Below are 15,335 nucleotides of genomic sequence, written 5' to 3' on the forward strand. Positions count from 1 at the left end.
AATGTCGTACCGACATCGACTCGTGCACCTTCTCACCAGTCCACGCCAGATGCGAAGATCGTATATACAGATTCTGACACGCTCGAGATGCTATTCAAAACAACTCTTTTGAGTCAACGTGCACGTTCGTTTTATTGCCTGCCTCTGAAACATGCGCTCCAAAGTGAAGGTGTTTCAGATTCTGCGAACATTTCGAGAACTTTTACAAAAACTCGCCCTTGCGCTTATTAAAATCTGCATTACTACAAGATTTGTGACTTAGATCCCATTTACGATTTTATTCGTCCTCTCGAACTGAAAAAAAGCATAAAAAAGGAGAGGGAGCCCGGATCAGCAAAAGCTTTGCATGCTTAAAGTCAAATAAAAATAAATAAAAGGTAACAATACCTCGAAATGGAAAAAAAAACACTTTTCAAAAAGCGAAATAAGGTATAACAAAAAAAAAACGAGTTTCGTTGTCGGAAGGTGGTCCACGCTGGCTTAAAGAAGAATACAAACAAGAAAAAAACAGAAGGTAGCATCCAAACTTGCAAATGAAACAAAACCAAGAACCAGAACCACAGGAAAACAACTGATATATACAAAAATGACAAAGAACGTACACAGGGAGAGCAGGCATACAAAACCCAAAACATAAAAAAGAAAGACTGAGGTAGAGGAGTACACAGGATAGTGTCCAATAAAATAAATGAAAAATGGGGTGGACTTGCGCCCAGGGTTGGTCTTCAGATTAGACATGTCGGCGTGGATGGTGGTGTCGCTATCCTGGACGGGCGCCGGTGTCTCCACAGTTAAGCACTGCCTTATGATCGGCAGCTGCGAGAAGTCGTTCGTGCAGGGCGGCCGCAAGGAGATAGCCAATAGCCAACCGTGGACGCTGGCCAGCCTCGAAGTGACCGACACGTCGGACGCGCTTCTCTTCTACACCGTCTACAGGTCGCCGCCAGGACGTGAGTCCTTACCCAGCACGCGCTGATTTCGAAGCACGGGATGCGTCTGATGTTCTGTTGCAGAAGCTGTGGCCACAATTTTGCGATCCGCTCATATAGTCAATGCAATAATTACGTAAGTTTCTAATACATGCTTTCAACCACGATTATTTAGACACACTTTAGCTAGGATACTAAGCCTTCCTCCGTAAGGCACTCTCAAATCTCACTTCAAAAACATTGTCTAAAACAGGTCGCCGCCAGGATTATATTCACCCAGCACGCGCTCAGTTCGAAGCACGGCGCGCGTGGGATGTTTTGTTGCTCGAGTTGTGGCCACAGTTTTGCAATCCACTCATTTAGTCAATGCAATGATTTCTTAAGTTTCTAATACATGCGTTAAACAATGATTATTTAGGCACACTTTAGCGAGGTTTCTAAGACATCGGTACTTGCTTCTTAAGGCCCCCTCTGAAACCTCACTTCGAAACCATTGTCAAGAATCGGTCGCAGCCTGGACGTGAGCCCTTACCCAGCACGCGCTGACTTCGAAGCACAGCGCGCGTTGGATGTATTGTTGCACGAGTTTGGCCACACTTTTGCGATCCACTCATTTAGTCAATGCAATGATTTCTTAAGTTTATAATACATGTCACTAATATATACATGAGGAAAGTATATAACAGTTGCATCTTGCCTGTACTCACCTATGGGGCTGAAACGTGGAGGCTAACCAAGAGAGTTCTATTTAAGTTGAGGACAACCCAGAGGGCTATGGAACGAAAAATGGTAGGGGTAACATTAAGAGATAGGAAGCGTGCAGAGTGGGTCAGACAAATACCTCAGGTTACCGACATTCTACTGGAAATTAAGAAGAAATGGGCACGGGCAGGACATGTAGTGCAAAGAGAGGATAACCGATGGTCGCTTAGGATAACGAACTGGATTCCAAGGGAAGGAAAGCTTAGCAGGGGGCGGCAGAAAATTCGGTGGGTGGATGAGGTTAAGAAGTTCGCAGGGGTCAAATGGATGCAGCTAGCACAGAACCGGGTCAAGTGGAGAAATATGGGAGAGGCCTTCGCCCTGCAGTGGGTATAGTCAGGCTGATGATGATGGCATACGTTGAACAACGATTATTTAGACACACTTTAGAGAGGTTTCTAAGACACCGGTACTTGCTTTTTGAGGCCTCCTTTGAAACCTCACTTCGAAACCATTGTGAAACACCGGTCGCTGCTATGACGTGAGCGCTTAACTAGCACGCGCTGACTTCGAAGCACAGCGCACGTTCAATGTATTGTTGCAGGAGTTGTGGCCACACTTTTGCGATCCACTCATTTAGTCAACATATTAATTTCTTAAGTTTCTAATACATACGCGTAACCACGATTATTTAGACACACCTTATCGAGGTTTCTGGTACTTGCTCTGTAAGGCGCCCTCTGAGACCTCACTTCGAAAACATCCTTAAAAACAGGTCGCTGCCAGGATATAAACCCTAGCCCGCCACGCGCTGTCTTTGAAGCACGGCATGCTGGGATGTTTTGCTGCACGAGCTCTGGCCACACTTCTGCTATCCGCTTATTTAGTCAATGTATTAAGGTTTTAATACATACGTCAAATCACGATCTTTTAGACACAAGAGGTTTCTAAAACACTCGTACCTGGTCTCTAAGGCACTCTCTGAAAACCTCATATCAAAAACATTGTCGAAACGTAGTTGGTAAAAGATGTCAATGCCGCCGAAATGTCTTTATGATCTTGTGAAAACTACCTTTTAACAACTACCTCCTCCTTCTTCCTACATATGAGTCTACTACCCGATCAGACAAGATTTCGTTAAACCTTAGATTTCTTCCAGGAACGTTCTTTCGGAGGCCTCTTAGGAGCCCTTGTACCACCGTGTTTGATCTCCGTAGACCTGTACTCAAAACGAGTAGTCATTTTCATCATGATAATTCATAAATTTAAAAGCTTTGCTAGCATGGTTTGAACTCATGGCTCGTTGCGTATACACCTACCGGCGGGTAATGCATGAACGAACTGTTTGTTATCTTTGAAAACATGTTTATCAATGCCAAAATGTATTTTAAGGAATAAGCAGTCCCCACATTCTATTTCATTATCCGCTGCTTTTAATTCGTTACCCATTTTAACGCCATTGCTATAAAGGTCCTGTTAGAAAACCCGGCGTCGGCGTCGTGAGCAAAAATCACGGGCATGGCGTTGGCAGTGGGTAGCTGGCAGCTGGCATAGATGGGCATTGATTTTTCGATGGTTTGTGTGACTTAACGAGACAACATATGAGAAAGTTGGGACGAGCTGCCAACTCCGATTGTTCTTTGGAAGTGGCAATGTGGAATAAGTATCAATCTTCCAGTTTTCTTCTGAATGCCTAATCAGGCACGCTACAGATAGGCAACGCAGGTAGGTTCATGCCGCTTTGCGAAAGCCGGGCTTTATTTGTCGGGTTGTAGCCCACGTCATCGCGTCATACCCTTAAAGGCGAAGTATAAGCGTTCCCTATAACTGTCATCTGTGAGCTTGAACCATCTTGTTTACACAAGACTTCACAAGCTGTTGCATGTCCAAGCTGAGGCTGTGCGTCTTGGACTCCATCCGTGCAGCATTTGAGTGCTCCAACTCTTATCACGATGCTGTTGCACATTACTAAATTATAAATGTCCAACTGAATTTTACCCATCAATTTACGTCGGTTTGACACCACGGACTTTTTCATATAATCGAAGGCTCCACTGATTTCAGCTTTAGTTGCAGTACAGGAAAGGGTTAAGTTGCGAAGTATTACTATACGCTCTAGTAAGAAGCAATGATTACCGCCGTCGATAGTCATGAAGTGCTATTCCCAATTTTGATGGGAATTGTTTCTGAAAAAACGTTTGGCCTTTTTATCCAACCACGATTGGTATCCACACAAGAGCCATAAGGGAATGCTTCCTGCCTTACCAGTGCGAATTGTTATGCTGAATGAAAAAAATATTGTCTCGCAGCAATGAGCGTTTATATTTAAACGAATTTTGTATTGCGAACATATCTTCCAATAAGTATTATTCGTTACCTGGCGCTGAAAAAGAATGTGGAATGCATGAAAGCTCCTCAGTTTATTGAACGTATGAAGAGAGAATTGTCTTTGTCTCTCGTCTACTATGGCTACCATTGTTGATATTATCGTTTGCATACATGTACTTTGCGACAGGCGTTAACACTAATCTGACTTATTCCCGCCTCTTTTATCTTAAACATGCTCCTTTGCATACTTGCATACTTTCTTTGCATACCACATGATATGGAAGGCCACCCGACAGATATATAAAGTGTCGCCTCAACTAAGCTGTATAGGAGGCGCCTGCTTGGCCCGAAGGATTGGTGGTAGGAAACGCGATCCGAGAATCTCGAATCCTAGAAGGTTCGTCTCGCATCCCAAAGGAGCTTCAGTCATGCGATTTTGTGACATCACTCTTCCTATTGAGCAAGCCGTGCTCAGCCAAGCAGTCTGCCTAAAACATGCCGCAGGCAAGCTGAGGATTTTCAATTGGCTCGCAACACTAACGCTGGCGACGGTGCTAATGACGACGGATTATATCTTCAAGGGGCTTTAGCGCTGTAGCATTAAAATGTGCCTCACCAGTGGCCAAGTGGGTTGAACGTCAGCTTCGAACGTGGGAGGTGCAAGGATCGTTTTGCACAGTTGCTAAGGGTATCACCACTGATGTTTCAATGGCTACACGTTTCTTCTAGAACTGAGGGATTGGAATGTTTGGAAATCAGCCTATTATGTCAACTTATTTGACGAAATGCTCCCTATACCATAAGCTTCCCTTGCGACAATAACATCAATCCCCTTCGTCGTCTAACAGTTACTCCAAGGAACAATGCGAGATAGTTACAATGCGTGCAGAGGTTGCCCTCCGCTTAATGCAGGGCCCAAATGCATCAGACGTGATACTGCTTGAGCGACCGCACGACCAAGATTAGAGCCTCTTGTAAGGTGTGTAGCATAAATAATTACGAAGACGATTAAGCTACATCTTAATAGTATAGACGCTGTAGCGTCTTCAACGCCGGCTTTTCATACCGCTAATTTCTGGCATTGAGAGACTGCGTTACTGTGGAATGTCTTTAATTTGTTTGGTTTTCAGGAAAGGCAGGTGCAACATCAGATTCACTTCAGGTCTGATGCCTGCATTTCCACTGAATGGCATAGAGTTGAAATGCATTCGTCGTTGCTTTGAATTCCTACCGCAAACTACCGAAAACTCAACTAGCAAGTGGCCAAATGGAATTACATCATCACGAATGCTGCACGAGCAACGGTGGAGTCACACGTCATACAAAATCACATGCGTGGGTTTTCTGGCACCTTGTTTCCAACTCTTGGTTAAGGCAGACAAAGAGAAAAAACTGCATCTGTAGGAAGGAAAATATGGTACGGATCGAAGCTCCGGGCCTCCGCACGACCCCACTTCAGTCAAGATGTTATATCCGTGATGTTCATAGCAATGGCAGCTCTGCTGGTGGCGATTGTCTGCATGGCCGGGTTTTGCTAGCAGGTTCCTTAGTCCTCCCAGGTCTCTAATTAATTCTCTACGTCCTGCGGGGGAGGGTACGCCGTGCCATGGGAGGTGGTGCGGAGGGGGTAGAGGCAAATGGCTCTGTGCATGAGGTGCAGGCAGGAGGGGGAAGAAGGAATTGTAGTGGGATTAAGTAATTATGCCGGGAAGCGTGTGTACACAGGGAGCCACAGCGTTGCGTGTTTGTTACCTGGGGACGGGTCGGATGAGTATAGAGGTGGCGCGAGGCTCTGTAGGCCTGCATCAGCCTACTGAACGATCGAGGGCATACAATCGGTCGTGAATATCGGTTAAGAGGCCACTTGAGACCGGTTTAAAAAACCCTGGGCAAAACATGTTGGCGGCATCGTTTCCGGTAATTTTGACATGCACAGGCAGCCATAGAAGCTGCACAGGGCGGGTAGGGGTGCACTGGGAGAGCCCAGTATGCCCAAAGCAGGGGGATGAACTCGACCTCGTGAAGAATACAGAACCACAATTTCGAAATATGTAAAAATGTACTGGGCTTCCATGTGGGATATGGCTAGTGTAATGGGGGCTTCCTCTACAACTTTTGGGAATGTGTTTGGGAGGAAGAGGTAGTGCGTTGAGGGGAGATGAGGTGGAAGTAACCAATACAGCACTCGATTCATCACGCGTGCATACAGCGTCCACACGTGCCCGTGCAGCCTAGCTCCATATGATTTCAAAGGAAGATAAATTGGTACAGAACATTGGACGAAAAATAGAGTATGATAATATCGGGCTTTTTAATATCGCTGGAGTGCATCTGCGTGGGCTCTGCAGCGCTGGTCATGGTAGGATATATGTGCATATCTTTCCGTAGTGACTTGATGATCACTTACTGGTGAATGTGTAGAGGGATGGGGGGAAGGGTTAGTTCATTACTCGGCACCGTGATTCCAAGGGAGTCTTGGAAAATCCATCCAGAGGACGTTTGTGTGAGCCTAATGTACTGGGCCTGTCGATGCTACATAAGCGGCCCGATGATGTTGTGGATATCCTGGCCTAGTAATCTGTTTTGAGTGTATTGAAAAGAAGGTGAAGATGAGGTAAAGTTAAGGCAACGATGTTTTGGTATAACGAGCCCAGTACGCTATCGCATAGCCTAAAAAGCTATGATTAGAGTGGCTGCAAGCAACCTCCCAACGAATGGGATGGAACATTTAGGCCGTAATACACGTCGCAGCCACCCACACCTGCTTGATTTCGCATTCAGTCCTTTCCGCCAATGACGCAAATTCGTCTTCGAGGTGCAGGAGTCCATATTTTGTACCATCAGGCTTTCCGCGACTTTCCGCGTCACTTCACCCGCATGCGTCTATCAAACAGGCCCCAGTGCCCCACGGGATGTTCGCGTGTCCCCGGTGAACTCGTCGGCGCTCGTGCTGCGCTGGTCGGTGCCCGACCGCTGCCGGGGTCCCGTGGACGGCTACCTGGTCCGCTGGCAGACCTTCTATGCCGAGGGAGAGGCGCTGCGCCTCAGTTCCCGCGACCTGCGCTCGCTCCTCATCGGGGACGTCGAGGAACTCAACACCTACACCGTGCAGGTATATGCCGCCCTGAAGAACGAGTGTAATTCAAGCCAGCGTGGCGCAGTGGAATGCTTGAACTGCGATGGCCTCTTGAGCAATGATTGTTGATTGCCCAGATTGTCAGCTGAGTAGGAATTATTCAAAGCCATAGCTATTGGACTCTTCTTGGGTTTGACCCCTTACACGATAACGTAATGCTTTATGGGAAAACAAAATATTAAGTGCTATTTTCAGTGGTTCGGTAGCCAGAATAAGTTCATGAAATAAAATAAGAATATTCACGCCTCTATGCGTGCCCAGAGCCTTATTCCAAGGCTTTCTTATTAAGCAATAAGTCCACGAACACCCCACCCTCCCATAATGAAAGAGTTAAGAAAAGTGGACGCTCAGTATCATACACGGAAATATACAATACTATGCGCACAACTACGAGCTACGTATGATCGATGAGGAAAGATACTTGGAAGAAATTGTCTTCGTAATAACTGTTCAAATTGAAACCACCAGTATACCTTGCAAATAAAAACTGTGCCACTTTGGCGCACAAAGCAAGAAATCCCTTTTATGAGTACTCTTGTCTGTGTCGTCGTGTCTATAGTATATTTACACCTTGTATTTTACATGACTATGTGGCCAGCTCGGCCGTCAAAATGGGCTGTCGACACGGCTTTCTATGGACGGTCATAAACATTGTCGATGAGTACCTCGAGATTTGGTCGTGTGAACCATAGGCTGGCTGTTCCTAGATTTGACCCACTGAGTACATATTAGGTAGACTTCCGACGTTACTGAGGGCAACTTTAGAAACTTCAAAAATAATTGCATACTGTTAGATAGCATTATGATTGCGGCCTTCGCGGCGATGAAATAAAATTTACTGCTCCCCTGCCGAACCTGCAGGTGGCCGCGTACAACCTTTGGTCTGGAAGCTTCCTGTCAGGAGACGAGGCTATCGCCTACGGAATTTCCTACTCCTCCGGTATGTTGTGTCGGAATTTTACTTTTTCATCACTGCCTACAGCAGCCTGCTCGTGAAACCTTCCTCGTACGCGCAGTGAGTTGTTGCAACAATATGAAAAGCATAGTGTTTGTAGCCAGCAAGAATTGCAAGAGATGCCTCGGCTGAGCAAGGACAAGTTGAAATAATATATGTTTTAATAAACTTAAGCACTAAAATCGCCAATGGGCACTTTTTACCACTAAAGTGCGATGAAGCGAGTCTTTAGCCGGCAAGAGGGTGCCTGCTCCTGGCACTACGGACGGGGCTGCGACTGATAGGTCACCACCATTTGCTGCGGGGGCTAGCCTGCCACCAGAGGTTGTACTGGTTGTCGGCCCTTAAAGGTCAAACGTGCCTACCGACAGTGGCTACGCAAAGGGCTGAAAATGAGAGTAGTATTGTTTTCACAATAAAAAATGCACGTGCCTGCTACTGGCTGTGTAGCTGATTCGCCACCGCTACCTGGCTCGGAAAGACGAAAAAATATGACGGCCATTGTGACACGCGTCTTTCTCCTCTCTGCCTCTTCTTTTTTTTCTTCTATTTTTTCGTCTGTCCGCGCCAGGCAGCTGTGGTGGCTCAGCTACACAGCCAGTAGCAGGCACGCGCATTTTTTATTGCGAAAGCAATACTACTCCCATTTTCTTCCCTTTGCGTAGCCACTGTCGGTAGGCACGTTTGACCTTTAATGACCCCAGATGGCTGTGACGTCATACCAGCTGCGAGAGACATTCTTAGCCACTTCAGCGACAGCGCTCCTACCTTCCTGCACGGTCTTGGCGTTGTCCTTCTGCAGCGCGATGCAACTTCGCGTGAGAAAGTCACTGCCTTCGCCAGTCGGACCTTGACTCCAGCTGAGAAAAACTACACCATTACCGAGCAGGAATGTCTTGCCGTCGTCAGGGCTATTCAAAAGTTTCGCCCTACCTCTATGGTCGGCACTTCACAGTTGTGACCGATCACCATGCTCTTTGCTGGTTGTCTTCACTGAAAAATTTGACAGGCCGAATTGGCCGCTGGATTCTACGCCTGCAAGAATACAATTTCGACGTCGTTTATAAATCGGGTCGCCAACACCAAGACGCCGACGCTCTTTCTCGCTGCCCACTTACGGAATCAGCCTGCTGTTTTTCTTCGCAACGCATCTCCACCTCTGACCACAGCCGACCATCTCTTCCCCCCACGCATATCACAACAGTTTCTTTTGACGATTCTGAGCACAAACACGCACTCCGCTCGCAGCAATTAGCTGATGCCTGCTGCCGGCCCATAATCGACGGCCTTATCGGCGCTTCGAGCCCGCCCAATGCTAGGCTTCGTCGACAGCTTCGCAATTTCAAGCTCGAAGATGGCATACTGCTCCGCTACGTGTATTGCCCTGATGGAACTCGTTGGCTCCCAGTCGTGCCGCGTGCGCTTCGCCCACGTATACTGGCGGCTTTCCACGATGAAGCTACTGCAGGTCACCTTGGTTTTAACAAAACATATTACCGTGTGAAAAGACGATTCTTTTGGCCTGGCCTATCTTCTACCGTAGCTAAATACGTCGCTTCCTGCCATCTGTGCTAACGTCGCAAGCGGCCGACATCTTCGCCCGGTGGCCTCCTACAGCCTCTTCCATGTCCCGCCATGCCATTCGACGTAGTCGGCAATGACTAATATGGTCCCTTACCTCTCTCCGAGGGGGGTAACCATTGGATTATAACAGCTGTCGACCACCTTACACGCTATGTTGAGACGGCCCCTGTACCAACTGGTTCCGCTGAAGAAGTAGCTAATTTCTTTTTGCGGTCAATTGTATTGCGTCATGGCGCTCCTCGGGTGCTTCTAGTGACCACAGGACGGCCTTCTTATCGACAGTCGTATCCGAAGTTCTTCGTGCTTCATCCACCCTCCATAAGACAACCTCAAGCTACCATCCCCAGACTAACGGTCTGACTGAGCGATTTCATCGCACCCTATCGGATATGATATCCACGTATATCACACCGGATCATCGAAATTGGGATACTGTTCTACCATTCGTCACATTCGCCTATAATACTGCAGTACAACGGACTACCGGCTACTCCCCATTTTTCCTCGTTTTCGGCCGTCCTCCAACTACAATCCTCGACACTTCCTTCTTCTCTGCGCCCGGTTATTCCTTATCATTACCAGCCCAGTTCTTATCCCGTGTGGCCCGATCCCGTCATCTTGCCCGCCTCAACGCAAAAGCGTGCCAGCAAGACCGCAAGAGTCGCTACGATTCGAAGCATCGCGAGGTCTTTTTCGTCCTGATGACGAAGTACTGCTTTATACACCACTGCGCACCCCTGGCCTTAGTGATAATTTCAGCGCCGCTATGTTGGTCCCTACAAGGTGAGCAACCAAACGTCCCCAGTTAACTACCAAGTCACACCTGTTGATCCCCCAGCCGACCGACGCCACCGTGGAACTGAAATTGTTCATGCATCTCGTTTGAAGCCGTTTGTGCGCCGCGGTACATCGGTAGGTTAGAAACGGCCAAGCTGGCCGCTTCCGACCCCCCGGGCAGATTGTGTGACCCCTCCACGGATCTTCTTTCCGCCGGAGCAAGAAGCATATTACCGTCCAAAAGATGCTTTACAACGGTCTCTGAGTTGTGCACAAGAAACGGGTCAATAACGGAAAGTACTGACAAATGATTGTTAAGGTAAGACGATACGACTTCTTGCCAAGTTTGGCGCTCAGAAACTATTGCTCGGAAAGGGATGCCAGGCTAGTGCGTTTTCGCTGAAAATGAAAATTTCAAGTGGAAGTTCAGCTTTCTCTACATTGCGTGCCAAATTCTCTAGCCCAAAGTCATGCAATAACGCCACAGCCTCTTTCTTGCACTCAACCGGACTCTTTCTGCTCACTCTAAAATGCTTCCTTACTGACTTGCATACTTTTTCTGAAAACTATTTCTTGGAAAGAACAACAAAGTAGCCTTCTTTATCAGACGGCACAACGTGCAAACGATTGTCACACAGGTAATTGACCAACGAGCGAAACCTGTTATTTCGCCGACCACTACACTTACTACTGGCTACCGCATCAACACACTCTGAGATACACCTAGACCTATCATCGAACCGAGCTTTGGACGACACACTGCGAGGAAAAGCCAACTTCTCAACCGTTAAAACCCCGGGGTCAAGACAGAACTTTGGTCCGAGGCGTAAAGTCTTTTCATGCTTAGAATCCAAAACGACATCATGCAAGACCAAAAGCTTTTCTTCTGAGGCCGGTCTTCTCGTACCTTTTGGGAGGGTTGGACGGACTGCGCTTCAAAGGAATTCCGTCAGCTGATCGGTAGTAGTACACCAATCACGAAACACACGCTGATTACTGCGAGCGTTCTCAACCAGGCACTTAGTCTGAAGTAAGTCCTTGAACAGACGCGCCTGTCGCCACCATTCACTCTTCAGAATTCTGCAGATCCTTCTGTTGTGGCCCGTAGAAGGTCGTAGCCAGCCACAAAGTGATTGCACATCTGGAGGGTAGGCATCGTATCGGCAATGCCACGACGCAGTGCGGGCTCGGCAGATACACACGGCGATGATGGGAGACAGTATTGCTGGTTTAGACAAACCAATGTTTCGACACAAAATAGAATCCCATGTACAAGAAATGAACTGTAGAAGAACGGCTGATTGGGCGAGTTGGTGAACCATAATGGACAGTAATATACGCGCGCAACAGAGACGAGACAAAGAGGAGAAATGGACAACGACGGCGCAGAACTGACAACTGATTTATGGAACGGAAGAGCATATATAAATATACACACACTTGTTGTACCCACATGCGCATAGTCAAAATTTATAAAATATATCAGCACATGTCATTTCATCTTCAGAACACCTATGTAATGTGGGACGATAAATTATTCATGCAGAAGTGTGCTGTGTGTATAGGCGCTAAAGTAGCCCCCGTATTTAGCAATATTTATCTTAGTTATGTCGACAGAAAAATAGAGCGCGACCTAACCGGAAAGATCATTCGTATATTCCGATACGCAGATGATTTCCTTGTTTTAGTTACATCCTTGGATGCTTTAAGTGTGCCTCAGATCCTTGACATTTTTGCTCGGAATCGTACATGACTGAACTTCATCTTTGAGGTTCCTCAGAAAAAATGTATTGCAATTTTTAGATTTAAAGTTGACTTTTAATATGAATCATGTGTGTTGGCAATACTCTCCCAGGAGTGTAAAGCCTCTTTTAAACTACAAGTCATGTCACTCCAAACGTGTTAAATCTGGAATAGTAACAGCTTGTTTTAGGATGGCTGTCAATAAGTCTTGTGCACATCAAAATCCAAGCTAATAGATGTAGCGAGGCTGGTTATCCAGACTCAGTGCTTGTAGCTAGTGCTGATAAGGTTCTGCGTTCTCTGAAGTGTTTCGGACAGATAGAAAGAAAAAAATGAAAAAAAAATAAATTGCAGTTGTGCCTTAAATACATGCATTGTCACATCGGTTTAAAAAATTAGGTGCAAAATTAGGCGCAATATATATGCATTGTCACATCGGTTTAAAAAAGTAGGCGCAAAAAGTAGGCGCAAAAACAGGTCTTGTTTTCTGTCCCTAATAAGATTGGCAAGGTAGGTGCAGCAGTTCAAAGAAAGCTGGGGGGGGGGGGCACAATAAGTAAGAACAGATGCCAGGTTAATCCCGCCAAAAGTTTCATTAGTTGTACGATGGGTGAAGTATATCAAATACCATTGTCCTGTGGCCGTACGTATATTGGGCAGACAGGCCGTTGCATCAACATTAGGCTGATGGAGCATGCGCAGTCCTTAAAAAAGAATGAAACAAACAAACTTAGAAAAACTTTGTAACGCGTGTAAGTGTGTACCTTTCTTTGTTGATACTAATATAACTTGAACAAAACGTCGCGGGCTAGTTGGTTCATCGCAAGGGGGAATCAGCGCAAGCTAAACACGGACAAAAAGGGGAGGACGAGACACACACAGCGCTGTGTGTGTCTCGTCCTCCCCTTTTTGTCCGTGTTTAGCTTGCGCTGTTTCCCCCTTGCGATACTAATATACTGTTTCTTCACAAAGACCTGACTACTCGAAAAATCGCCGAGGCTTTATATATTAACCGGAAGCAAAATGTTTGTGTCAGTAAAACGTCCGTTGCATTGACAGAAAAAGAAGTCACCATGCTGCACAATAGATAGTGCGTCGGCAGTTTTCTCCACGTGCGTGTGATGGGCGACGTTTTACATGTGCTGATATATTTTTATAAATTTTGACTATGCGCATGTGGGTACAACAAGTAAGTTTATATATATATGCTCTTCCGTTCTTCCATTAACTCAGTTGTCAGTTCTGCGCCGTCGCTGTCTACTTATCCTCTTTGTCTCGTCTCTGTTGCGCACGTACATTACTCTCCATCATGGTTCACCAACTCGCCCAATCAGCCGTTCTTCTATGAGGAGGACTGCTCTTCAAGGACTTTCTTTTGACTTATGAGGGTGTCTGCCATGTAGTAAGGGAGCACCCAAGTGCCATGCAGGGGGCTTCGCCCACAATATTTGTTCCAAATGGCAATAAAATGTTTCTACCACCATCACCTCCGCTGCATCGTGCGGGCAGAAGCGAAAATTGAGAAGAAAGAAATAGGAGGGAGGGAGAAAGAGAGAGACGCGCGCCGCAACAGCCGTCGTCCACCACCGAAGCGGTGGCGGCTGCAATGACGGCCTACAATAGATACAAATTCGGTGACAGGCTAGCCCATGCTGCATGCGGCGGTGCCGCATTTCCAGCCCCCATCAGGGCCAGGATCAGTCACCCTCCACCTCCCGCGAGCAACCCCCCCTCCTGGACCTCGGACAGAAAGGAAAGTAACAGCTACAGACTTCCGTCAGAACAAAGTGAATACCAGTGCTTCAAAATGCTGGCTACTTGATCACTCCTAATCTAGGTGGCTTCATTAACAGCCTGCATGTCAGGTACAATCATAAAGTTGGCAGGGCATGTATTTCGGTTAGTGAAACCGCACGTCACACGGCAGCTCTTCGCTGCAATTATTTCCAAGCGTTTGCGGTCAAACTGGCAGACATATCTTGTTACTATTGCGGAACGAAAAAGCGGCTTTATTCATTTTGTGCATTTGTTTCCGTCTTGGGCTTTGGTCACTGCCCAGGCAAGGTGCTATGATCAGCGGTAGCGGGACTGCGATGTCGACTGAACCAATGTCCCCGGAATCAGGACAGCATGCAATAAAAATACTGTTACAATACCCCATCGCATGATCGACATTTCGCTCATCTGTACTCCATTTCACAAGCTTTGTGTAGCACTGGCAATGGATAAGGTCAACCATGATTGTGGCCCTATGCTCCTCCGGAACATGGTGCAACAATTGCCAACTAACAGTGTAGTGATTAGCCCAGGTCGACTACATATTTCGTAGTGCTGCAAGCAGCTTGCGAAGCAGTTAGTTGGCTAATCATTAGCGCATTGGCTGCATGATTTTCACCTCCATGCTTGGGGTTGGTGAGATGTTAACTCAGGATTGGTGCGAGGATCTCAACTTCGTAACTCAACAATATACGGCAGTCCTCGGAGCTTGCCAAGGAACTGGACCCACTCATGATAGTAGAGAGCGCAGTGAACGGACACTGCGCTGTAGGGCAAAAAGAAAAGGCACATGCACTAACTTCTATTCATGTCAGCGTTCATTCCAAAAACATCCCTCTACAAACTTGACCAGCATTGTTGGTTAATTGAGACAAGAATGGAGGACGTGCCAACAATAGCGGACATTATAATTTCCAGTGTAGTAAGACGCCTAAAATATTTATTTTATAAGCCTGACGACGATGGCATTTTATCTTCATATTTGCTGCTTGCCGCTGTTCCAAACCTAGAGAAGTGATAGACGAGTTACAGCTCTTTGGACCGTAGCTTGGCTGCTCCTTGCGCAGGCATGCACGTGAACGTGAGCAGCGGCGCGACGTGGGCTGAGCTGCGGTGGACGCTGCGTCGTGACGTGCCGGAGGAAGAGCTGCTGCTCACATGCTGCGAGCCGGACCAGCAGGACACGTGCGCGCACGAGGCGCGCCTCAACACTAGCGCGCGCCGACACCTGCTGCGCCCCCTGGAGCCCGCTAAGGCGTACGATGTGCGCTTCTTCCGCATCCGCGGCATGGCGTTGCTGCTGCGAAAGCGCTTCAGCACCGGTGAGCGTTGTTCGAGCCACAATCGTGTGTCACGCAATGAAACTGCATATCCAGTATAGAGTTTTAATATGCGCTCGTAATAT

At 47.1% G+C, this 15,335-nt stretch overlaps 1 protein-coding gene across 1 annotated transcript in view; it reads left to right on the forward strand.

Moving 5' to 3' along the window:
* LOC146186887 (protogenin-like) overlaps positions 1-15,335 on the forward strand; it is a 39,055-nt gene that overhangs the window by 14,284 nt on the left and 9,436 nt on the right. Inside the window, exons 3-6 of the mRNA XM_084608136.1 lie at positions 717-950; positions 6,854-7,071; positions 7,957-8,035; positions 14,998-15,258. Of these exons, the coding sequence (XP_084464262.1) occupies positions 717-950; positions 6,854-7,071; positions 7,957-8,035; positions 14,998-15,258 (792 nt within the window). The remainder of the gene's footprint in view (positions 1-716; positions 951-6,853; positions 7,072-7,956; positions 8,036-14,997; positions 15,259-15,335) is intronic.

This window comes from Amblyomma maculatum, chromosome 6 (genome assembly GCF_055883805.1).
Source record: "Amblyomma maculatum isolate TAMU_Amacu chromosome 6, ASM5588380v1, whole genome shotgun sequence".
Lineage (NCBI taxonomy): Eukaryota > Metazoa > Arthropoda > Arachnida > Ixodida > Ixodidae > Amblyomma > Amblyomma maculatum.